The sequence below is a fragment of the Caretta caretta genome, chromosome 23 (assembly GCF_965140235.1).
Source record: "Caretta caretta isolate rCarCar2 chromosome 23, rCarCar1.hap1, whole genome shotgun sequence".
NCBI classification, from domain to species: Eukaryota; Metazoa; Chordata; order Testudines; family Cheloniidae; genus Caretta; species Caretta caretta.
This window is the reverse complement of record NC_134228.1, coordinates 2,619,620-2,644,606: the sequence shown is the minus strand read 5'-3', so window position 1 is coordinate 2,644,606 and position 24,987 is coordinate 2,619,620. Positions and strand designations below refer to the sequence as shown.

The 24,987-nt window shown below is 54.0% G+C and overlaps 1 protein-coding gene across 1 annotated transcript in view; it reads right to left on the bottom strand.

Moving 5' to 3' along the window:
• Positions 1 to 24,597, bottom strand: part of MEIS3 (Meis homeobox 3) — a 34,618-nt gene extending 10,021 nt beyond the window's left edge. Inside the window, exons 1-7 of the mRNA XM_048832991.2 lie at positions 23,675 to 24,597; positions 20,877 to 21,079; positions 12,639 to 12,786; positions 11,930 to 11,980; positions 10,877 to 10,927; positions 6,037 to 6,186; positions 1,583 to 1,694 (exon numbers count right to left, since the gene is read on the bottom strand). Coding sequence (XP_048688948.1) covers positions 1,583 to 1,694; positions 6,037 to 6,186; positions 10,877 to 10,927; positions 11,930 to 11,980; positions 12,639 to 12,786; positions 20,877 to 21,079; positions 23,675 to 23,686 — 727 coding nt within the window. The 5' untranslated portion in view covers positions 23,687 to 24,597. The remainder of the gene's footprint in view (positions 1 to 1,582; positions 1,695 to 6,036; positions 6,187 to 10,876; positions 10,928 to 11,929; positions 11,981 to 12,638; positions 12,787 to 20,876; positions 21,080 to 23,674) is intronic.
• Between the last annotated feature and the right edge of the window lie 390 nt (positions 24,598 to 24,987).

Sequence of the window (24,987 nt, the reverse complement as noted above, 5' to 3'; positions counted from 1 at the left end):
GTGTTGCACAGATGTGCGGTGTATCATGTGCGTGTTGTGTGGCTGAGCGGTGCACGCGTGTGTGGGTTGTGAGCTTGCACGGGGGGGATGCACCGTGCACGCGTGTGTATGTTCTGAGGCTGCACGGTGTAGCTGGGAGGCGGGAGCGGGGTGTTGCGGGGGGGGGGGGGGGGTTGGCCATGTGGCCACACCGTGATTAATTCAGGCTCCTGTTACGTTTGGGGCCCCACCAGAGACAGGCAACGAGGCAGGGTCATGCGTCCCCCCACTGCCTTTCCAACCCCCCGGCACTGTTCCTCCAGTCCCCCCTAACTGCCCCCCTCACTTTCCTTCCATCCCTCCACTGCCTCTCTATCCCCCTCTCCCCCCCCACTGCCCTCCCTCTCTGAGTTCGGCTCTCTGCCACCCCACAGTCTCCCCGTGGGGCTGCGCTGAGCAGGGAGGAAGGCGACCTCAGTGAGCCCAGAGCCGAAGGCAGCCGTGGCCCCTTCCTCCGCCCTCTCTGCTCCACTCCCCGGGTTCGTTCGCCGGGTAATCACCGAGCCGAGGGCAGTACCGTGCGCGCCCAGAGCCGATGCATTGTCTGGCCTGGCGGCTGGGCTCTTGGAAACATCGTACTGGAGGTTCCTACCCACGGGCATGAGGGAGCCCGGAATAAACAGCCGCCCTGCTCCACCCCAGAGGCAGCTGCATTGCAGGGTTGAACGGGCCACGCGGGCTGCCATGCAAGGCAGGAAGGGGTTAATGGGCTTCCAAAGGGCCAATCAGCCCAAACAACGACACCTGTCAGTGAAAGTTTCAAAGGAAAAGCCCTTGGCAGGGAGCGAGAGAGGCAGATCTGGCCTAGTGGATCTCCTGGAAGACTAGGAAGCTCCCTGACTTGGTTTGGACTTGGGGTGTCCTGGAACGGGGCGAGACCTCACTGCAGAGCTAGTCAGTGTCAGAGGCTGGCTGGAGCCGGGGAAGAGCAGCTGGGAAACTGAGGCTCCACCTCGAGGGGGCACCCAGGTGAGGTTTCCCGACAGGCAGGCTCTCGTGCGACACGCGTGTGTCTAGATAGTCGCACAGGCCTGTGACTGGTTGCTGGGGAGACGCCCTCCTGGGGCTTGGGCTCGGGCCAACGCTGCTGGGACTGTGTGGTACCGGGGGGGGCTGCTGATCAGTGACACTTGCTAGGGTCAAATTTCTCCCCCAAATCAAACTCCAGCTACAGGGATTCTGTTCTACCGCCTCCCCCCCCCGTGTCATTTCATTGGGAGTTGGGATCCTCCTTCGCTTTGCTGTCCCAAACTATTCTGTACCACTGTGGCTGTTAATCATCTGGCCTGCTGCACCCCAGAGGTGGCTGCATTGCAGGGCTGGGAGAGGGATCGCTGAAAAAAACAGCGGCCCTGCTCCACCCCAGAGGCGGTTGCATCCCAGGGCTGGATGGCACCTGTCAAGTACTTCTCAGGATGTAAAGAAGCTTTTTTTCTCCCAGCCAGGAGATTTCTCTCTCCCGTCCCCAGTCCAGGCTTTGCCCCACAGGCTGGGCTGGGGCGGGGGAGGGAGCCGGGATGGGGGGGGGGGTGTCCCACCTTACCTGGTTCGCTGGAGTTGTCCCCGCTCTGCGAGGCGATGCCCCCACTGGAGGGCCCCGGTGTTCCCGAGTGCGTGGACCCCGTCTCGTCATGGTCTCGGATCCAGGAGTTATTCTAAACACAGAGAGGGCAGCGCTGGGAGGGTGAGCGCCGGGTAGTGGAGCTGAAGCCAGGGCCAGCGTGACCCCACTGTTCCCCCTGTAATGCCCAGGCTAATCCACGGTTACTCCTGCTACGCCCCGTCTCAGCCCGGTGCCTTGCGTGCACTGCCTGGGGCCATGCCTGGCGTGGCAGGGGTCCCCGAGCCGGGGTGGAGGGGCCGTGGATCTTGGCCGAGGGAGTCTGGGCCCCCCCAGCACAATGAGGGGCCCCCATCTGGGTTGTGAGGTCTGTGCAGCGCCTGGCACGATGGGGGCCCCAGATCTGGGGTGGGGGGGGAGTCTGTGCAGCGCCCAGTGTCATGGGGACCCCGGGTCTCAGTCTGGGGGGTTCTGTGAAGTACCCACTGTGATGGGGACCCTGAATGTCAGTGATGGGGGGTCTGTGCAGTGACAGGGACCCCAGATCTCAATTGGGGGGCCCAATCTCAGTTGGTGTCTCTAGTTGCTCCCATGTTATCAACACTAAAAGACCCTCTAACAAGACCAGACCCACAACAACGGGGCCGGGGGGAGAGCGGGATTTGCACACCTAGGATCGCTGTGAACCCCCAGGCTGCAGGGCAGAGTTTAAGGGGCACTGGCTTTGCCCCCAGGAGGAATGGCACAGCTCAGGTTGCACCCCCCTCCCCCACCGCCATCCCTTTTGCCCTCAGCCCATCTAACCCCCTCCCCATATGTGCCCCACCTCGTTAACCCCGGCTAGCTGATCCCAGGCCCCTCGGTGGGAGCCTGGCGGTTAGAAGGGTTAAGGAGGGACGGGCTGCAGGGAGGAACCTGACACGCGCCCCCCGTGGGAGTAGGGGAGGGAGTGGATCAAAGGTCCCTGGTTAAAGGCCCAGGAGGTCGAGACTGCAGCCGTGACTGTAACCAAAGCACCGGGGCCGCGTGGAGTGAAATTCCCGCTGCTCCTACCAGCGCTGGCCTCTTTTAAACTGGTGTCACTTCAGAGTGACTCCACACTCCCCCTAACAGAGCTGGGGATAGAACCCAGGAGTCCTGCCTCCTGCTCTACCCACTAGACCCTGCTCCCCTCCCCAAGACGAGGCGAGAACCCAGGAGTCTTGGCTCCCAGCCCCCCCCCCGCTCTAATCACTAGACCCTGCTCCCCTCCCAGAGCTGGGGATAGAACCCAGGAGTCCTGGCTCCCGGTCCCCCTGCTCTAACCACTAGACCCCACTCTTTCCCCGCTCTGCTGCTCTCAGAGTCGTTGGGGTCTCGCTTCACCACAAACGCCGACAACTTGGTTCATTGCTCTGGGGGGGTCTTGGGGCCCGGCCTGTGCATTAAACAGCCGCTTTGCAAGCCAAAGAGCAGGGCTGGGTATTCTCCCGTCTCCAGCCTGAGACCTTCCTCGGCCATCCACAAGGCTGCAAATATTCCCCAGAGGAAGAGAGGAGTTTTGCCATGTGTGTGCATTTGCAGGGTGGGTGTGTGTTGTCTCTACCGGCCGCGATGCTGTTTGCAGCGTGTGTGTGTGCAAAGATCAGGCGTGTGCACCCACCCAGATCAAGCGTGTTTGCAGCATGTGCCTGTGTACATGCAAAGAAAGCGTATGTTGGCAGCGTGTACCCACGATCTGTGCACGGCGCACACGGAGACACAAAGATCATGGGTGCGTTTGCGGCGTCTGTGTCCCTGTGTGTGCACAGATTGTTGGGTGTGTCTGTCTCTGAAGGCATGGCGTGCGGGGGGGGGGGGGGGGGGGTTGTATTATGAGAGGTTTCCCCTGCCCTAGGAGGGGTCCTGCTAACAGGCCGGACCCACCGGTGTCTGTCATTGTCCGAACCCCAAGGACAGATGGGTCAATTGGGGGGGGGGGGGGGGCTTGGCTGCTTCCCCTCCGGCTGCTCCCAAGTCCTGGTCTGGAATCAGGGATGGACTGTGTGTGTGTGTGGGGGGGGGGTTATGCAGGGCCTTGATGCTGATGCTGAAACTGACCCCAAATCTACCCCCCAGAGGGGTGGGGGGGGCTCCATCTAATTATAACAACAAAGTCCCGGCTGGGGATTAGCTCCCTCCACCCACAGCGAGTAGCCTGCGGCCCTATTAGAAATGCAGCAGAGTTCCTACAGGGAAATGAGTGCACCGGCTGCATTAGCGAGGGGGGGCAGGCGAGCAGGGGGCAGACTGGCAAGGGGCAGCGGGCGGAGCGAGCGCCGGCCCGTTTCCAAAGCACGGCTCAGTCATGAATGTTTCCAAAGCGGGAGGGGTGCAGGGGAGTCTGGCGTCCTTTGGATGTGGGACCCTGCCCCCCCGATCCAGCCCGCGCACCCTTCCCCGCTCTGAGCTGTGGCTTCTGCCCGCGGCCCCTGTCACAACATCAAGTCCCCCAGGGAGCAAGGTGGGAGGAAGCTGCGTGAGGGTGGGAGGAGATTTCGAGCGGGTGGTCGCTTTGGGGGTGAGCCAGGCCCCCAGGAACGCAAAGGGGCTGGTCAGGACCAGGTTGGTGGTAACAGATGCTGGGCTAGATTCTCACAGGCAAGCCTGCTGCTGCTCAATCCTGACCTGCAGCCCCCCAGCCCTGGGCTCCCCCCACCCGCTCTACTGCTGCCCCTCAATCCTGACCCCCAGCACTGCTGCTGCTCCTCACCCCCTGCTGTTCCAGTCTGAGCAGATGGCATCGGCTGAATGCCCAACGAATACCAGTTAGCGCCTGTGGTGTGCTTTTTATCCCTAGATCTCAAAGATGGGGGAAACTGAGGCACAAGGCTGGGAAGAAACTTGCCATGGGTCACCCAGCAGGCCAGAGCGAGGAATCAAACCCAGGTCTCTCGAGCACCGGCTCAGTGTTCTGTCCACTGGGCTGCACTGCCTCGGGGCTGCCCCGACGCCCGCTCTGCCCCCCTGGCCCCGGGGAGCAGAAAACAGCCTCAACACAGTGCGCTCTGCCCCTGCACTGGAGACTGTCCCCCACCCCCTCCCGGGCCCCTTCATGCTGCCAAAGGGGGTGCTGAGAGGGTCTGGCACAGCAGGGGACCTGCCCCCTTCTTTGCCAGCGCATGGTCCCTTTCTTTGCCAATGGACGGATTTCTTACTGGGAAGGATCAAGGGGTCTCTTGTCCCCAGCTGATCTTTTCCAGTTCTCACACCAGCCTCGGGATTTTTGCAAAGGGCAAGAGCTGGAGATGGAGCCCCCCTGCTCCCCCCGGCTAAAACAGGGGCGGAATGCGTCCAGATCCTGGGGACTTTCTGCACCTTGGGGACCCCCGGAGTAGGAAAACAGGGCTGGGGAAATGGGTGGCTAGTCTGCTCCTCGGCACAAGGGAAAAGTCCACCTGTGGGAACACAAGGGTCCCACCCGCATGTGCCTTCAGCACTCTGAATCCCGGCGGGTGTGTCACATACATGCAGGGAGGGGCAGCTGTGTGAGGCTGAGCGGTGTGCATTCGTGTGTGTGTGGGGGGGGCCGAGGCCCTACCTGTCTGCAATCCTCCATGTGCGTTGCATGCATGTGGAGGGGGGAGGGTGCATGGCCCTGGCTGTTAACACACATGCTGACATGTAAAGTGCTTGCCTGGAGGGGTCCCCGTGTCTGTCTGGGGGTGCACAGTGGACGACTGCACGTTCGTAGCTGAGGGGCGTGCGTCGGTCCGGGTCTATAACGGCTGCACGCATCCGTGGGCGCACGAGTGGCATGTCACGGCCGTTCCTGCGTGTCTGTGCACATGCCCGCATTAGTGCCGGAGAGGAAAGACCCCCTTTCCCTTGCCTCTGAGCCTGGCAGTCCCCTCCTAACCTGGATCAGAGCCTCCCAGAGGGGAAAAGGCCTTGTATCCCACCGGATGGCCGGACTCGCCCCCAGAGTGCCAGGAGATCCCACCGCATCCTCTGTTTTGGGATGCACGCGCACCGGGACGCAGCTGCATCTCCAAGTGCTCGGCTGGGGCGAGGATTGGCCAGAGCCGCGCTGAGCACCTGCAGTCCCCATCCAGTGCTCGCAGAGCCCCGAGAGGCCAGCTGGGCCCACTGCCGCCAGCCAGAGAAACATCCCCGCCGCTCGGGGTGAGCCGCTTGCAAAACCTTGGAGCCAGGTTCTGGGGTCGCATGTCTCCTGTTAGCAGCATGGCCTAGCGCGTACAGGGCTGGTCTGGGAAGCAGGACACCAGGGTTATGTTCCCAGCTCTGCGGTGACACCGTGGGCAACTTCCCCGCTCTGTGCCTCGTTTGTCCTCCCACCCCTTGTCTCTGGAGCCTGGGAGCTCTTTGGAGCAAGGCTCGTCTTTCACAGTGTATCCGCACAGCACGACGAAGGACCCCCCAGACCTCGTGTCTAAAGCAGGTGTCTGGACTCCCACCTGGTCAGAGAGGCTGGCGCAGGACCCCGTGAAGTCCTCCAGGTCGGATTTGGAGCCCCCGTCCCGGTCGTCGATCACCAGGTCGATGGGCATCTTCCCCTTCAGGCAGGTGATGTAGCGGTGGCAGAAATTGTCGCACAGGTCGTGTACCTGCTCCCCAGAAAGGAGGAACGTTAAGAGGCGCGAGCCCAGGTGGCTGGGCCACAACCCAGTTGGGCTCGGTGCTTTCCAGCCTCTCCCAGTCAGGCCTGCCCATCTGGCCCGGCGTCCCGTCTCCCCAGCCCTGAGCTGAGAGGAACCACCCGGGGGGCCTGACTCTTTGATGCTTTAGCCCGGTTGGCCCTGGCAGAGAAGATCTAGACAAGTCCCGTAGGGACAGAGGGCTGGCCGGCCGGGATCAGCAGTCAGGGGCCATCTCCAGCGTCTGACAGCGACAGGTGCCACCAGATCCTTCAGAGGAAGGGGGAGAAGCCCACCGCGGCAAATGTGGGGGATAAGATCCCCCCCGCCTTGTGTTAGCTCTGCTCCTGGGCCCTCCTCCTCCGAGATCAGCTAGACTCCGGAAGGAGGAGAGGGGTTTTTTGTTTTTTTTTTTCTGTGGGGTTTTTTGGTGTGTGTTAGGTGTATTACGGTAGCCCCAGGACCTCCGGGTGCTCGGCCCTGTCCGGTCTAGCCCGGCGTGCTAGGGGCTGCACAAACACTGAGCTGAAGACCATCCCCGCCTTGGAGAGCCTCCGGTCGAAGAGACAGGAAGTGGAGACGGACAGAGGTTGGGCAGGGCCGGGCAGGTGTGATGGGGAGCGGGGCGTCTCGAGCGGGGGGGGGGGGGGGTCTGTCTCTGCAGAGCCGGGCACAATGGGAACCCCATCTCGGTTGCGGGAGGGGGTGGGGGGGAGGTATCTAGGTGTTACCATAATACACCTCCTAGTGAGAAGACCGGAGCCCCATCTGCCCCAGTCCAGGACCCCTCCTGGTGTATTTGTGGCGGGTGTTGTGGGTCCCTCCTCTGCCTTTCCTCTCTCCCGGCCTTTGGCTCTGAAAAGCCCCAGCTCCCGGCTTCCCCTTTCTTCCCTGCCCTTGGCAGAAGCACTTCGCCCCCCCCACCGCGCCCACAACCCCCTTTTATCAGCTGCCAGCAGGCGCCCGCTGTGGCGCTCAAAGGGTTAATTACTCCATTAACAAGGGGATTATCGAGTTAAAAACCGTGAGGGCGATTGTAGCTCTAATGAGCTCATTAACCTGGCAAGCCGCTTGGCCTGGGCTCTGGGACCCCCCCATCCCTCCCCCTCCGCGATTGCATCATGCCTGGAATTCACCAGACCCGCCGCCTGGGGAGGGGAACGGGCCAGATCCGCCCCTCCGCGCCAGCCGGGGATCTGGCCCGCGGACCCCCACGGAGCCACGGCTGGTCGCCACGTGCTGGAGGTCTCTCGCCAGTCACGTTTTGATTTCAACCCGCACAAACGCTGGACTGACAAATCAGCGGGGCCTGACTCTGATCTTGCTCATTCCTCCTTCAGTGGCATTACTCCCCATTTACACCAGGGTATGACTGGGGAGAATCCGGCTCACCGATTGAAACCACACCTCCTGCACCACGGTTAACAGCTCTCTCTACAGCCGGCTGGGCTAAGCTAGCCCAGTTGACTCCTGCTTTACACCAGGGAAAGGGGCAGAGGGTCTGGCTCACTAACATCTCAATGGGTGAAGTCCACAGGGCCCGATTCTGATCTCACTCCCTGTGTCAATTCCACCAGAGCCATGTGCCGATTCGGAATTCGGCTCTTGGAATAACTCCACTGACTTGCAGGGCTCCGAGTCCTGACTGATTCCAGTTTAACTAAAATCAGAATCTGACCCTCTAGCCCTGTGGTGGCAGATTATTACCGCAGTACGTTAAATCGATTTCAAACCGTTTCAATGGCGTGTGTGTTAGTGGTTGGAACTGGCGCAATTAGATGTTGACGGGGCAAGATTTCTAATTCAGACTGGCCCTTAAGCTGCTGGAGAAGAGAACTGGCAAATTCTGACGTGATGCCAGCAGAATTCAGTTGTCATCCACCCACCTGGGCAGGTCTCCTCCCACAACACCACTCCTCTCTGGAGCAGAGTTTATACCGGGGCAAAATCTGAGCGCAGACTAGGCCTCAGACATCCTGGTCTTTCACTTGCATGACGTTCCGCCCAAATGCAAAGTTTATCCCGATCTCAAGAAATGTCCCCCTGGCTTCTCCGTAAATCAAAACCAGCCACCATATGGGCCCGTTCGTAGGGGCATCATTTGCTTACCCCTGGATGGGTCACTTGGAAAGCGTTTGGTCTAACTCCAGGCATCATCTGTATTTTGTTCAGACTCCAGCCCCTATGCAGTTGGCTCCACTATCCTTGATTTTAAAGGAGCTACGTTGATTGACACTAGGGGAAGGTCTGCCCCTGGTTTTTGTTGTTGTTGTTTTTTTTTTTTTCATAAAAAGATAAACCTCTACATGTCTCTTTAACAGCACGGAGCTGCGGTGGAGGCCTGGAACACCCTGGTTTCATTACTTTAACAATGACACATGCTACGCAGGGCTTTGGCTACTGGAGACTAAAGTATTGCCAGAACTAGCTGCAGCTACCGTGAATTAACAGAGTCCATTTTACAAAGCAGCCGCACCTAGGGAGGGCGGCTCAGCGGTTAGAGCCCTCGTCTGGGTCTCGGGCGGCCTGGGTTTAGTTCCCATCTCTCCTACAGATTCCTTGTGTGATCTTGTGGAAAATCACTTCCAAGGTATTTAGGAGCCTAATTCCCATTAACATCTAGGTGCCTAAACACCTTGGAGGATCTAACCTGTCAGTTTCTCTGTGCCTCAGTTCCACCTCTGTGATAACAGCTCCACTCTATGTTCCCAGGGAGGGTAAATACATGGAAGATTGGGACATGCCCAAAGGCTATGGTGATAGGCACCATAGATAGATTGATTGCTTTAAAAAAAAAAAAAAATGGAGAGATTCCATGTCCCTTTATCACCATTTCTACAAGAACTCTGCCCCTGACTGTACTGATTAGCACCCGCTAGGGATCCAGTCCACTGAGGGGTATTGAAGTCAAAGTCTACCTAGGTGCTTAAAGGTAAGCGAGGCCCTTAAGCCCATGCTTACTGCCAAGCGGGTGTTTAATTCTATCCTTATTCTGCAAAGCATAAAGCCGAGTTCAAGGGGATCTGGATTGGGTCTGTCCTGTTTAAATCCCCAGTCGTACAAACACACATGCATGGGATTCACCTTATTCACCAGAGCAGCACGTCTATTGTAAATCAGTAATTTATTATTTGTAGTACCAGAGCGCCTAGCAGCTACAGCTCTCCCAATAACCAATTTGGGGGTGGGGGGCCTTACTGGCAGTTCAAAAAACAATGTTTCTTTAATAGTTTTGTGTTGACCTGAAAACAAAATTTCTTGGAACTTTTAGCGAATCTAAAAGCTTAAAAAAACCAACCCAAAACAATTTGTTTGGATTTTAGACATTTTAAAACTATAAAAATAAATCAAAGGAAAGGAAAATTCCAACAGAAATGTTGTTCCAACCCAAACGCTCAAAACTCGCATCTGAAAATGTCAAATCAAAACACGGATTTTCTTTTTTCCCAACCTAAACAACCCTCGGAAATCGCCCTGCCGTCACGAAATGTTTTAAGTCTGCTTCTTTTGGAGAACAAACTTTCAGCTGCAAAATTTTGCTCAGTTCTAGCTAGGGTCCCCAGTCGGGGATCAGGGCCCCGTTGTGCTGGACTGTGGGTGCTGTAGATTTTTATGACTATTAGGTGTGTTACAGGAGCCCGAGGGAGCACCGCTGCCCCGCCTCCACCATGCATTAGAACCCCATTGTGCCAGGAGCTGTACAAATGCAGAACAAAATGACAGTCCCTGCTTAGAGCTGGGCAAAAAAAAAGATGGCAAATAGTAAATTTGGGTCGCATTCGGGGAATAGTTTTATCAGGGGAAAAATAAAATTTGGAACAAGTCGAAACGGTTTGTTTAAGATTTGGCCAAAACATTTCATTTATATATTTTTTTTTCTTTTTTTTTAAGCATGTTCATTTATTTTCTCTTCTCTCTCATGCCTGGCCTCTACTCTCAACCTGCCCCCCTCTCCCCGCCTCGCCGTATGAAAAATTAAACCTTCGAGGGCCATTGCATCAGTGAAACAGGATAATAATCCCAAAGCCGAAATTCAGCCCCACGTGGGTTTAAAACCGTTTTATTTGGCCACTTAACAGCTGCACGTGGGGCTTAGTTACAGGCCATCCAGCTTTCACCACGTCAAGCGACCCGGCTTCGTTTTGAAAACATAAATTAGACAGGTTTTGGCTTTCGCAGGACTTTCTCCTCACTCAAATTATTTGGTTGGAGGTTCATTTCTGCTGTCGTCACGTGAAACCTCAGATCCATCATCAAAGCAGCTGCAAACGGGCACAAATAAGTTGCACCGTATTTAACTAAATGGTCCTTGTGATGTTTGCAATGGCTTCAGTTGGGAGAAAAAAATATGGCCTGAGTGTAGATTGGGGCCAGCCCCCCCCCGTGTAAAACAGTGTGGCTCTATTGAGGTCAATAGGCTCAATTCCCCACTGGTGTAAACTGGCAGAACTCCCTTAAAATCAAGGGGACCGATCTCTAGCTGGTGCAAATCAGTACTGCTCTATTTGAAACCAATGGAGCTGGGCCCATTTGGATCAGCTGAGGGTGTGGCCTACAAGGGCTCCTTTTAGAGGGTTTCTTCTTGCTTTGTAATAAAACCGTTTAACAATAATGACGCTCCAAACCCGCGCTGGTGAGGGGGAAGGGAGTGTCGATTTACCTTTTCTAATTCCAAGAGATGGAATCGCAGCACCTGGATTGACTGAATCATCTGTAACAAGAACACAAAGGGAAATCCGTTTGAGGCAGCCGTATCTGCATCTCCCATAAGGGGCCGGAGCGGCATCAAGGGGCCAAAGCATAAACCAAACTCATGGTTTATTTCATTTGGTGGCCAGATTATACCCAAATATTCACTTGGATAGAGCCTTTAACTTTCCACATGTCTCCCTTCATGTGAAACTTAACGAGTCTGATTCTCCGCGGCTCGGGGCACAGGCATTTAGACCAGCACACTCCAGTGTGATGTGAGTGAGACTCATTGGGCTCCAGTGTAAACGTCCAAAACGACAGAGAACAAGGCCTAATAAACCAGTTACTCGTGAGGGTCTTAAAAGCCTTTCTAAGGGCCGATTCCATTGGTGTGACTCCAGTGGGCCACATCCTGAGCTGCTGTTACTCAGCATCGCTTCAAATAGCTGAGGTGGTGAATAAGGCCTGGCTTTTGAAAGGCTGCAGCACCTCGGTTGCATTTCCAAGATGGATTTAGCAGCCTATGTCCCGTTTGAAAACGACCTGGCTGTTGCAACGTGGAGCATGGCAACACCAACGCCCCTTTAAAAATCTGGACCTGTATTCTTAGATGTGGGAAACTGATGAATTCCCCCCATGCAACATCTTGAGCCTCTGGTCCTGCTAAGACGTCACTAACTTTGGGTGCACTGACTAAGTTCCAGTACGAGTCCTTATTGAGGGAAGCACTTAAACTCAGCGTTGAGTACATGTTTCCGTCTCTCAGGTACGTGCTCAAAGGCCCAGGCCGAATAGGAATGCAAGCTTGAATAGAGGCTGAGTGGAATCGGATCACTCCCAGGACATAGCTTTGGAGAACTGGAGACACGTTTAAATGAAGATGAGTAGCCGCCAAGGGGAAAATGAAAGAAAAACAACCCAAAGCCGACCGGACCAGCAGAAACGCCATTTAAAAAACAAAAAGAAATGATTATTTGCATTGTACACGGAATTATAGATTTTTTTTTTTTAAGTTTCTTACCAAATTATCCAGCTCAGGATTGGAAGAAAATAAAGGTTTTTCTGTCCTAATCTAGAAAGAGAAAGACATGGGCAATCCAGCACAAATAAAACACAGAGAGGCAAAAGGTTAGCACGATTTAAAAAAAAGTCTGTTTTTCTCATTTCCCCAGAACATAAAAAGAGAGAGAGCGAAAGAAATCTCTCTTTCCCCAGAGCTTCCATGACATACCCACATGCGTATATTTCACTCTAGGCTCTGCCCTGTGGATGTATTTTAAAATATTCCCACCCCTGCTGCGGCCCAGCCCCTCCTATGCAAGATCAGATTTCACCCCGTCTCCTTTTTAAAAGTCCTTCCAAGCAAGCATTGCTCTCTCTCGCTCTCTCGCTCTCTCTCATTTTTAAGCACGATGCAGCCTCGTGTACGCTCTCAGCCTGTCCAGGACATGTCTATAAACGCAGGATCAACACAAGGGTTTTTGTTTTGTTTTGTTTTTTTGGCAATGATTGAGATAGCAGCTGGGCCTGATTTGCAGAGTCTAATTCAGCGCTGGGTCTTCCAAGTAGTTCCCCGAATTGAGCCACTGATCAGTCGATTTTACCCAGGGGGTAACACTAGAGCGAGTCGGGCCCCAGCGTTGGCACGGCTTCCCCTGCGTTCCTCTGGCCTTAGGTTTCTCCTGCTTTGCTCCCCGCAGACTTGCCCCCCGCCGGCTCCAGACACTGACCTGCTTGGCAAAGACGGCTATGTCCTCGTTGAAGGAATCGGAGGAGCAGACGTCTCCACCGGGGTAAGAGCCCGAGGTATCCCTGGGGGAGCAGGTGGCCAGCTCACACTTCTCAAAGACCAGGGCCAGCAAGGGGAACAAGGGGTGCCTGCGAGACAGAGGCGAGGTTAGAGGCGGACACGGGGGGTGCAAGGCACACGCATTATGCAATCCAGACACCCCGCTGATCAGTGCCGGAACAAGGTTAGAGAAGGCCCTGGGGCAAGGCTACGTTAGCCCGGGTAGCCCCGCCAGCTGCATCCGCCCCTGCTCACGGAGGGAGGCAGGAGAGGTCCCGAAATCTGCCTCTTCCCCTGAAATCTGCTGCCGTATAGGTAGGGCCCCATAACCTGACGGCTCTGCCTCGCTTGCACCATTGCAGCTCGGCCACTGCAACGGCTTGCATGCATGTGCACAAATGCCGCACCGCATCCATGCCATGCAAATGTGTACCCGGCCCATGTGTAACACACACACACACACACACACACACACACACACACACACACGAGTGTGCAATACTCGTACACCACCTGCACCCCGCTGTACAAATATAAACACGCACACGCACGCAGTAGTCAGTCGTGCCCACGGATCCATTCGGTGCGGTCCATAAACCAAACTACGCACACGCCTATGTTCTATAACGCATGCGCACGTTGTATGCAGTGTAATTTGTAGCCCTGTCAGTCTCAGGATATTAGAGAGACAAGGTGGGGGAGGTAATACCTTGTATTGAAACAACTTCAGTTGGAGAGAGGGACGAGCTTTTTCGGCTTACGCAGAACTCTTCCTCGGGTCTGGGCAATATTCAGAGCTACCCTCCCCTCGTTGTCCTAGGACTGCGGAGGTGTTAAAGGGCCACGCTCTACCTTGAGCGCTAACTACTTCCACTAACCAACCTGTTCCACCTCGCTGCGATGCTCGGAGGACCTTTCCCAGACCCGAAGACAGCTCGTGTCTCTCATCCACAGAAGTTGGTCCAATAAAAGCTATTCGCTCCCCGGCCTTGTCTCTCGAACCCACCCAGGGTGTAATATGCGCAGTGGCCATGGGTGAGCATCCCCGCGCTCGCAGCGTAGGACACATGCTGGGGAATAAAAGACTCTGTCACACAGAAGCATGCACAATATGCAACACACGTGCTATACGCCATCTACACACAAGTGGAGACGCACCCACAGCGTATCACACAGACGGAGTAGCCTCTAGACAAGCCCCCTGCTGTTCACATACCCATGGGGTGCAATGGATTATCTCTGCGCCATATTGTGCAGAAGTGAGCAGACAAAGGCTATAAATACTAACCCTGTAGGTGACTGTTACATAAGTGCATGCTTTCCAAGGACAGTTATATACAGACTGGAACGGCATTAGTGTATATACACACACAGAGCAAATACGCAAACAGAGGGCCACAATCCATGTGTGGAGACGGATATAGACAGACACAGGGCATATAATTAGGCTGGGCAAAATTAGATTTTTATTTTTTAATAATTTCAAGGTTTATTTTTAAGCATTTTCCCCCGTTCCTGTTTATTTTAAATTGTCACAGTTGTGGGAATTGTGGGGGGCATCCGGCAATCACTAGTTTATGACAGTCGACGCTGAGATTCAAAAAGCTTTATAATCATGAAAAGGCAAACCGTCCATCCCATGTCAAAATAGCCCAAGTAAAGAAACTCTAAGCAGTTCACAAGCTGCATTTGCACTTTGCTAAGCTGTAAATTTCAGTTTTTATCGATGGAAATATTTTGTTGGCCCATGCAGTGCCATCACCGTTTTCTGATGAAATATTGAATCCTTCCAAACCTAAATATAATTCATATAGTGAATATATAGTACGTGACTATTGTATGTAGCATATGTAGCCCTGTGGTAGGAATTGTAGGCACTGGTACATAATACACAGAGTGACGTTACTGGTGGGTACAGACGCAGTGTGCATAATACACAAGACAGCATTATTATAGACACAAATCAGCCGTCAAGACTTATGTCATTCCAAAGCCAGTCGGAGAACACGTCAATCTCTTCGGTCACTCGATTACAGACCGAAAAGTGGCAATTCTTCAACAAAAAAACTTCAAAAACAGACTCCAAGGAGAGACTGCTGAATTGGAATTAATTTGCAAACGGGATACAATTAACTTCAGCTTGAATAGAGAGTGGGAGTGGATGGGTCATTACACAAAGTAAAACTATTTCCCCATGTTTATCTCCCCCCCCCTCCCCCCCCCACTGTTCCTCAGATGTTCTTGTCAACTGCTGGAAATGGCCCACCTTGATTATCACTACAAAATGTCCCCTGTCCCCCCCGCGCTGTCCTGCTGGTAATAGCTCACCTTACCTGGTCACTCTCCTTACAGTGTGTATGGTAACACCCGTTGTTTCATGTTCCCTGTGTATATAAATCTCCCCCCTGTATTTTCCACTGCATGCATCCAATGCAGTGAGCTCACGAAAGCTTATGCTCAAGTAAATGGGTTAGTCTCTAAGGTGCCCCAAGTCCTCCTGTTCTTTTTGCGGATACAGACTAACCCGGCTGCTGCTCTGAAACCTGTCATTATTACTGTGTGTGTATGTACACAAATATTACACACAGACACAAGGGAGAGCACTGTTACTGTGCACACACACAGCAGATATAATATACATGCGCATTAATGGAGCTGGGGGAAGAACAGATTTGTCTCAGTCCCTGGGCAGCTTTTAAAAGTGTGTTTGGGAGGGAATCATTTAGAGCCAAAGGTTTTGTTGAAATAAAATTGAAAAGTTGTTCTGACCGTTTTAAAACAGTGTTTGGAATTTAAAAAGAGAATCAAGGAAATTTTGAAACAGAAAGTTGTTGGAAACCACAAAATACAAAACGGTTTGGTGTGGAAAATGCCACATGCACAAGGGGGAACGTTATGAGGGCGTGTACACACGGCTAGGGGATGACCTAGTGCATGTGCACGGACACATGGAGTGTGACATTTAAAGTGTGTACATACACACACACTCTTTACACACTACACGTGCATAGACAGAATTTTAACCTGCATGCATCATTCGGACACGCACACCCCTTAACTGTGTGATATGCCCGGTGCTACCAGTCAAAGGCACCCTGATTTCCTTCCTTGATGGGCCATCGCCCATTAGTGTAGCTGGACTGTGGTGCCTTTCTGGATCAGAATTGGCACCACTTCAGAGAGAGGGGAGAGAGCTGCTATAGAGAAGACACTGGATTGAGCTGGCAACACTCACTTGCTTGGGACCATTCTCTTAAGGGAGGAAGGTCCAGCCCTAGGGGGAGAGGGGGGCTCAGAGGAGGCGGAGGGAAGGGGTGGTTTGCGAATGGGAGAGGCGAGCTCTCTCCATTACTCTGTGTTCCTACAGCACCAGGCGCAAAGGGGACCCCGTTTCTATTGGTCCCTGGGCACCCACCATAATACGCCCAATACATTAATAATCGACATGTATGTAAAAAGCAGGGAGCAGGAGACTGGGAGTAGGAACCAGAGGGTTAGGGGAAGGGGGAAAGCATGGAAAGAAGGAAAGAAAATTAGAGGAGAAAGGGAAGGAGAAAAAGAGAAAGCAGAAAAATGAAGGGGGGGGAGGAAATACACAAAGCACATAAAATGTACATATTCTACACACGCTCCCTCTCTATACTCTGGATGCACTTTGCGTAGCACAGGGAGGTTCGTAATTCACAGGTATGCACAGAACCATACGTATTATATATATACACAGCCTGATACAGATGCATATAGAATGCGTCCGCACTCTACAGTATCGAAAGACTGAGAACGTGCACATGGTGAGTATTTCTACCCAGACAGTCCTGTATACTGCGTGTGCAAATATCATATGTAAATACCTCACGTGCCTGGGAATATTTGGGAGGTGTGTTTGCACTCTGCAGCAGTATATCCTGTGTACAGCAAGATGGCATACAGCTGTGCGGACAGGGGTTTGTGCGTATAGATGCACTGCAGTGTATAGGACTGATGCACACGCCTCACATAAGAAACGTCAAAACAGTGGGTGTGAGGATATCCGCATTGTACTCCGCGGCGTGCTTAAACACACAAACACATATATTGACGTGCCATGACATGCTCGCAAAACTGACATGCAAGCGGATTTTGAGGGTGAGTATATCTTTTATAACATGTTTGTGTGTGTTGGCATTATACCCCGCAGTGTGTTTCCACACACCCCCACACACCCCCGCCCAGCAGCATATAACGCTGCCCCACAAAACACATGCTAAAAGTTCTGCTCACACTCAGTCAATCCAATGCAGGCACAGTGTATAACACCTACTCCCACATTGGGTTGTGTTTACATGCATGGAAGATGCCAATCCAGATGTCACATTACAGCTCCTCCGTTAAATATGGTTCCAGACACACTATACACACTGCAGCCCTATGGTACGCTCTGCGTGTACGCGGACATGTACGCTCACTGATAGCGTCCCAGATTTATGCAGCCACGGCCAGATCCTCAGGTGGTGCAAACTGATCAGTGGCCATTAACTTCCCTGCAGCGACCCCCATCTGAGGATCGGGCCCATGCTATGAAATTTTGTTTATTTTCGAATTTAAAACTGCCACTCAACACAGCCACCACCCACACGTTGAAATGTGCGGTAAAGACGTGCATAGCAAGGCAGTGTCCTGTACACTGTGTGTACACACGGACGCACACAAGTCTGTATATACAGGCCCAGTGTACTACTGATGTGTGAACACACACACAGAGTGCGCAGATCATTTACACACTAGAGACAACGGCTACTTATGCAGGCATTTACACAAGTGCAGCGGGCGTGTAAAGAGGGCATACAGTGCTACCACTGGGCAATGCTTTGCTCTCACTTTACACTCATCTGAACAAACACACAAGCCAGCAGGGAACAGGGATTTGGGCCTAGAGAATTCCTGCCTGTCCAAAACAGTCTATACGCACAGATACAGTGTGCAACATTAATATACTTTGTGTGTGTATGATTAGTATACTTTGAGATGTGTACGATTAGTATACTTTGTGTGTACGACGTGTGAGAGAGGGATCTTGCTCACTGTGTGTATAAATATATATACACACAGAGCATGCCATGCATACATCCGCTGTGTAAATATATAGAGAGACACAGATACAAAACTATTCTATAGGTACATAGACACAGTGTACCACATTGTTACACACGTCACAATGTTACTGCACACACACACACACACACACAGAATAACCGACAAATGAACAGCTAGCCATGTACGCACATACACACATCCTATACCCAGTGTGTAGCTAAAGATCCATACAGGCATTGTGTATAACACAGCATATTAAGGACAGATTTTTAAAGGTATTTAGGTGCCTAGATACCTTTAAAAGCACATATTTACACCGCATGTATAGCTAGAGATATACACTTGGTAGCTGTGTATATAGAATATACCCAAAATGTTGTCCACCCAGACATGCCGTGTTGGCAGTTCAATACTTTCCACTCGTGTAGCCCTGTTGGGCCCAGGATAGTAGCAAGACAAGGGCGGGGTGGGAATAGCTTTTGTTGGACCAACTTCTGTTGCAAGCTTTCCAGCTTACCCAGCGCTCATGCAGTATAACAGCTAAGGCAGCGAGTGTGTAATATATCGATTCTATCGCACTGTGGGTACAAAATGTCCCATAGACGCACAGGGTGCAGCCCTGATCACACTTCGTGGACACATGGACACATGCGTATGCCATATACACACGCTGATCAGGGACGGTCTAGGGCTGGGGCTCTCACTCTTCCCAGACAACTGTTCCCCGCTCAGGAGTCTGATTTGTCTTGCGTCCCCCCAAGATTCACCTCACTTAAAAGCGACTTGCTGACGAAATGAGACAGAAGCATGGAAAAGTGTCACCGCCGCACTGTTGCTGACGAGTGGCCGACTCTCTCATTTGTAGGATATAATTGTAAAACACATCAATCGGAATATCAATATTGCGCGGACATTTCCGTGTCCATGTACAGGCAAGTCACTGTCTGGATGGAATTTGAGTGGGCACTGACTTGGCTAGCGCTTTTTACGTATCCTGTTGTAAAGCCAGGCAAATCTCTAGACGAGCTGATGTACCCTCGGGAAGAGCTCTGCGTACCCCGGGGAAGAGCTCTGCACGCCCTCAGAGGTACGCATACCCCTGCCTGAGAACCACTGGGATAGGGTTACTTGGTCCCGTCTCAGCGCGGGGCCCTACATTCCTGTGATCGTTTATATATCCCCACTCGCACACATATATATCATACACACCCACACACAGCCAGATAGATCCACATAGGCCAGAGCAGCCTCTCTCTCTCTCTCCCTCTCCATCGAGACACACACTGTGCATTTCCAGCTCGCTGCACAAGTTCACACAGCATATGCTATGTAAATATTGGCAGCCAACATAAGCCATGTTATCTCCTCAGTGTGTCTCTCCCTCCTGGAACTTGAGAGCTGGCCTGTCAACCCAGCAGCCGAGCCGAGAGTCTCCACAGAGCCCACGAGTAAAAACAACAAATGGTTGCAAATTAAAAGCAGCCCCCACTCTGGCAAAGGGGGTGCGCACGTGGGGGGGGGGAGAGGAGGGGGAATAGGGACATTTTATGCCTCTTGGGGCAGGAAAATAGTTTTGCTTCCCTGCTCCTAGAAATGTTCACATGGAGCCAGAAAAGCCAGGATTCGAAGAAAGCGGCTGGCAAACTTTGATGCCCCTTGTAGCACCTGGTCCCTATTCCTCCAATAGTGACTGCGAAATCTTTGGGGGTGGGGGTGGGGAAGGGGTCCTGGATGGGTTCTGTTCTTCCCAGTTTTCGGCTCTTTCTGTCCTCCACATGGGCTGCTGACCTTCTCCAGAAGGGAGCTATTTCTCCCTCTTTCCCTCCTGGGCTGTTGCCTTCTATTTCTCCTTTTGTTTTCTATCTTTCCCCCTTTCTCTTTCCTGGCTCTCTTCTCCCTTCCCCCTTCTGTTTCCCTCTTTCTATTTCCTCTCTCTTTCCCTCCCTCTCCCCTCCTTTCTGTCCCCTCTTTCTCCTCTGTGTTTTCTCTCTTTCTTTCCCTCTTTCTCTCCACCTTTCCTTTGTCTCCCTATAAATGCAGTGGGTCCATGTCTGACACCTCGGCATTTTTCACTTATTTACACCTTCCCAAGGGACAGGGTGGGTTTAGGTTTCAAGGAGGAGGCTGTGTTAAATAAAGGTGTATTTCATGTCCCCTCCTTCCCTTCCCTGGGTCTTTCCCTGTCTTGGATTTCTGGCCTCACCTGTAGAAAACCTCTGGACTTTCTGATGCAGCCTTTTCACCTGCCTGGAAAGGCACCCCTCTTCTCCAGCAATGACCCCCCACTTCTAGTCCTGAGCGCAAAATGCGACGGGGCCGGGACCTGACCGAAGGTCCATAATTTTGATGGCCCCAAATTGCAGAGCAATGAGAGACCAGGACACCAAAGTGCTCACACCAAGCCGAGAAAAACTTCCTCTCCCCGGGCCTTCAGAATCACCCCCCACTCCAGGGTCCCCCGAGCCACTTCTCTCTGCTCCCCTTGGAGCCAAACTTTGCGTCCTTTCTTATTGGATTCGTCCACACGCCCCGCTCCCTCACTCGGGAGCCCGATTTTAAAATGACAACCCGGCCTTTCCCTCTCATAGTGCCCTTTGTTTTGTCTGGGGTGGGTAAATCTCTCTCTCTCCTGGAAACTACCAGGATGACAGGCGGAGAGAGATTCCTCCTTGAAATACATGGTTAGAAACAAACAAATCCCCCCGAAACTGGATGGGGGAGAAAACAGACAGAAAACGGCTAGACAGACAGACAGCCCCGGTCCTGCTAGAAATTAGACTGATCCACGTTCAGAAATCTCGACCGCAAATTACCTACACCCCCCCCCCCTTGAAATAAAAGGGAGAGATGCAGATGGTCCCACCAGCGGTGAAACTGACCAGAGCCTACTGGACCCAGGGGTCCCCCGGTCATTAGATGGACAGCGCCCCGAATGAAGTGACAGCCTCCGAAACGTAGCCAAGCAGACAACGCCTAAGTCCAAATAAAACAGCTCCGAGGCTTTTCACTCGCACAGGAACCCCCCGACACCTGGGCCAATCCTAGGGAGAACCCCCCCTCTCTGGGAGTCCCCCTCCCTTTCCAGAGCCCAGCCCCGGCTCCTTACCCGTAGATCTCATCCTTCTCCCTCTTCAAGGCGTCGGTATTCCCCAGCCCCGGGGGCATGCCTGCCCGGTGGGCTACCCCGGCCGGTCCATACGGCGAGCTCTGGCTCAGCGGGTGGTGCTGCAAACTCCGACCCGAGTGAGGGTCCCCGAAGCCTGGCAAAGCGACTCCATCCATGGCAGGGTAATGCACCAGGTCATCGTACTGCAAGGCAGGTGGACAACAAGGGGGGGTGAGCCAGGGGGGCCGCCCGCCGGCCGAGTCCCCTCTCCCCCCCCCCCCCGCCCCCGGGCCGTGAAGGCACAGGGGAAGAGGGGGAGGAATTTTTGCACCCAAAACATCCCTACGCAAGCTCAGATCCGGGGAGCTGGAGAAGTAATTTTTGCCCAGATCTCCTCCGAGGCACAATCGGGCCCGGACGAGTTATTCTGCCCACGACAGGCGTCCCCTAACGAAAACCGAGGCATGTGCGTTGGTTTCGTAAAGAAGCGGGGTTGATCTGCTCTGTATTGGGGGGCGAGAAGCGGAGAAATAGAAACCCTTCCTCACAAGGCTGGTGACTTGCATTGATTTGATTTCCAGCTTAAAATAAAAATCAATGCCGCTCTTTACCGACCCCCTTTGCCATCTAAACATTCTTTTCGGGGTAATTAGTTCCTGGCCGGCGACCTTGTTAATTTAACTCCGGCACCTCGGCGGCTTTCACGACCCGCCGCTGCAAACCGTGTCACTTTCACGCCACCAAACGGTGCGGCCAGTTTCAGCCCAGCCCAGTCGCGGATCCGAATACTGATCCTCTCGCCCTGGCTGGGAAGTCCCCCCCCGCCCCCCAATCTCCCACCTTCTCGCCTTTAAAAAAAGTTTCTAACGTTGAGGCGATGGATCGTCTTATTTTCGTGCAAACGTCGCCTTTACCACGCTGTTTGGCCCCTGGGGTTGCTTTAAAACGCGTTTTCAGCCTATTGTCGAGGAGGGAATCTGAGGTTTAAAATATGAACGCGCTCCTGAGTTCCCAGCGTCTTGCTTGAAAATCTTCCCTCCTTGGTTCCTTGTAAATAAACTTTTAAATCCTCCATTTGCCCGTCCCTTAGATGTCGGTCTCTAACTAGCAATAGAAAGAGACTCTCGATCTCTCTTTTAAAAACACTGAACTCTGTGAACTGAGGAATAATTTATTCAACGGGCTTTCCACCTTTTACCTGAACCAGACCTTTTAAAGGGGAGGGGGGGAGGGAGGACTGTGAAATTATTCCAACGTGACAGCTATTCTGATTTAAATATTGCCAACTTTAGTCCTCAAGCCTGTCCAGCCAAAAGCCATTTTAATTCTCCATTAGCCGTTTGGAGGTTGTTTGACGCTGGAGTGAGTTGAGGGGGGAATATTTATACAACCAAAGGCTTCGATTTTTACGAGCAGGAGGGAAACTCTGGTGGAAACACGGGGGTCACTTTCTTTTTAAAATCTAACCAGACATGCTGCGTACTCTGCAAAGCCGATCGGAGTTTTATTTGCCCCTTTTAAACCAGTCGTTTACCTCTGTTTTCGCTCCCAGAGCCCATCCTGGAGCTGTCGCGTAATAATGCGGCTCGTGCCTCGTTTTACTCCACTTTGTCTCCCCAGACTTCCAGGGCATTTTCAAAGCGCCCCGGCCTTCCCCAGCCCCGTCTCCCCCGCTCCTTTTGAATGACAAACTTTTCTCTTACGCCTGGAAACTTAACTCGCGCAGGGTGTAGAAAATACGGCTGGATGATGACTGGTCTTTCCCCCCAAGTCTTGAGGAAGTGACTCGGGGTTTTTTTAACGTTGGCATTAACCCCCCCCCCCTGCTTTTAGCAGGATAGGGTTAGTTTGTATTTTAACAGCTGTGCGGATATTTTAGGGTCGCTAATAAGATAGAGGCCGGGCCGTTTAGGATGTCTGCGTCAGATCCTGAGAAAGCTCACAGCAACATCGAAATGTGATTTCAAAATCGGAGGAAAATCTTTCAGGAACCGTTGGCTACATTTCTAACAACCGGGCGGGCTCTGAGGGCCGCAGCTTCTGCCCCTGAGATCAGAGTCGAAACTAAGTTGTAAAAACGTCAGAAACGAAGCACAAAGGACCCCCGATTAAATGGAAACCTAATAAAGCCCCGAAACGAGCAACCGCGGCGTTCCCAGCCCCTCCGAGAGTGGAGAAAGTCAGGACACGCCGGGGGGGGGAAACACAGCCAAGGCAGGAGCCCTGTGCAGAATCACAACCCATCTACGGATTGTATCGACACACACCCCTTCATCGCCCGGCTCCCCCCGGCCGGGACAGGGGAGGCAGCGAAGCGAGCAGCTGGGACAGGAAACGGAGCAACGCTGGGAGACAACACAAAGCGCCTTCCGAGACCCCCCCTTTTTTATTTTAAAGAAAAAGTTAAGTGTAAACATCTCCCCCCCCCGAACCCCGGAAAAAACACACACCCCATCTGGCACTTGCAGAGCAAGCCCGGCAGCGGGGAAGAGAGGGACCTGGGTGCCGAGCGAAGTGCGGAGGAAGGAGAGAGACCAGGACGAGAAATGATCCCCCCCTCTCCCCCCGCCCCCCCCACGGACACACACGGCTGCCTCCATCCGCCCCGCTCATCCACACACAACCCGGGCTCTCTCTTGTTGGAAGAAGGGGCGGGGGGGGCGGTAGCGATTCAGAGCAACCCCCCCCCCACACCCCCCTTTTCAAATCCCAGATCCCCTTCCGAAAGCCCCTCGCCAAACGCATCCGTCGGCCGGGCCGAGACGCGCCTCCCGCGGCCCGGGGGGACTCGGACCTACCCTTTGTGCCATTGGGTGCCCGGCGGTTCCGTCCAAGTCCGGGTCCTGCTTCCTCGCGCTCTCGCTCGCAAGTGGGCTGCGTATGGGGGGCGAGGATCCGGGATCCCCCCCCACCCCCGCCCCCCACCCCAGGCTCTGGGTCCAAAGCGCTGCAAACAATTCAGGGCTCCGGGTGGGGGGTGGGGGTCTCCTCCTCCCTGGCTTGGTTAACCCTGATTCAGTGCTGGCCAGAGAACTAATGCAAAGAGGGAACGCATTGGTGGATGGGGGGGTGGGGGTGGGGGTCCTGGAGAAAGCGGGGGGGGGGCGGGGGGGTTGCAGTCGATTTCTCTCTCTCTCTCTCTCTCTTTCTCCCCAGCAGTCCTTTTGGCTGTCTCAGCTGCCCGTCAAGTATTCAGAGCTGTCAAAGGCGGAATGACTGATGATCCTTTAAAAAAACCAAAACAACCCACCCTGGTGCTGGGCTGAGGAAGGGGGGGGGGGATGGGGGGGTGAAGGAGCAAACACCCCCTCCCAAAGCACTCTGCTGCTTTCCTTCCCCTTCCCAAAGCAGGGGGAGCCCCCCCCTTCCCACCCCTCCCTCCCCCAGACCTCTGCCCAGAGAAGATTTCTTGCCTTCCAATTTCGGGGGGGCTCCTGGGGGGAAAGCTGGAAGAGGGGTGGGGTGGGGGGGGACAGATCTCTACAGCCCCCACCCCCTTCAAGAGATCAGGGCCCCCCCCACCCCAAAAAGCTCCAGCGCACAGGAGAGGGGGGGCCGGGCTGGGCTCGGTGGCAGGTTCCCGTCTCCCGGCTCGCTCGGCTTCCTCCCCGGGCTGCGGCAGCGGGGGACGGTCCCGGGGCCGGGGCTCGCCGAGGAGGAGGAGGAGGAGGAGGAGGAAGAAAGATGCTCTGTCTGCCCAGCCCCGGGAGCTGTGAGCACATCCGGAAGTGGAAGGGGCTTTTTCTTTAACCCCTGCCTGGCTCGCCGGCTCGGAGGCGGATCCCCCCCGCCCGGCTCCTCTTCCTCCTCCTCCTCTTCTTCCTCCTCTTCTTCCTCCTCCCCACATGCCGATCTCTCGCTCCCCGCCTGCTGCTGCACCGGCCGGGCCCCGATCCAGCCCCATCCCCGGCTCCCACGGGTGTCTGTCTGGCCCCATATCTCCCCTCCCCCCATCTCCTGCTCCCTCGGGTGTCTGTCTGGCTCCACATCCCCCCAGTCTCTGGCTCCCACGGGTGTCTGTCTGTCTGTCCCCTCCCTCCCCGTATCCCTCCACTCCCCCCACCCAGTTCCCACAGGTGTCTGTTGGTCTGTCTGTCCCCATATCCCCCCC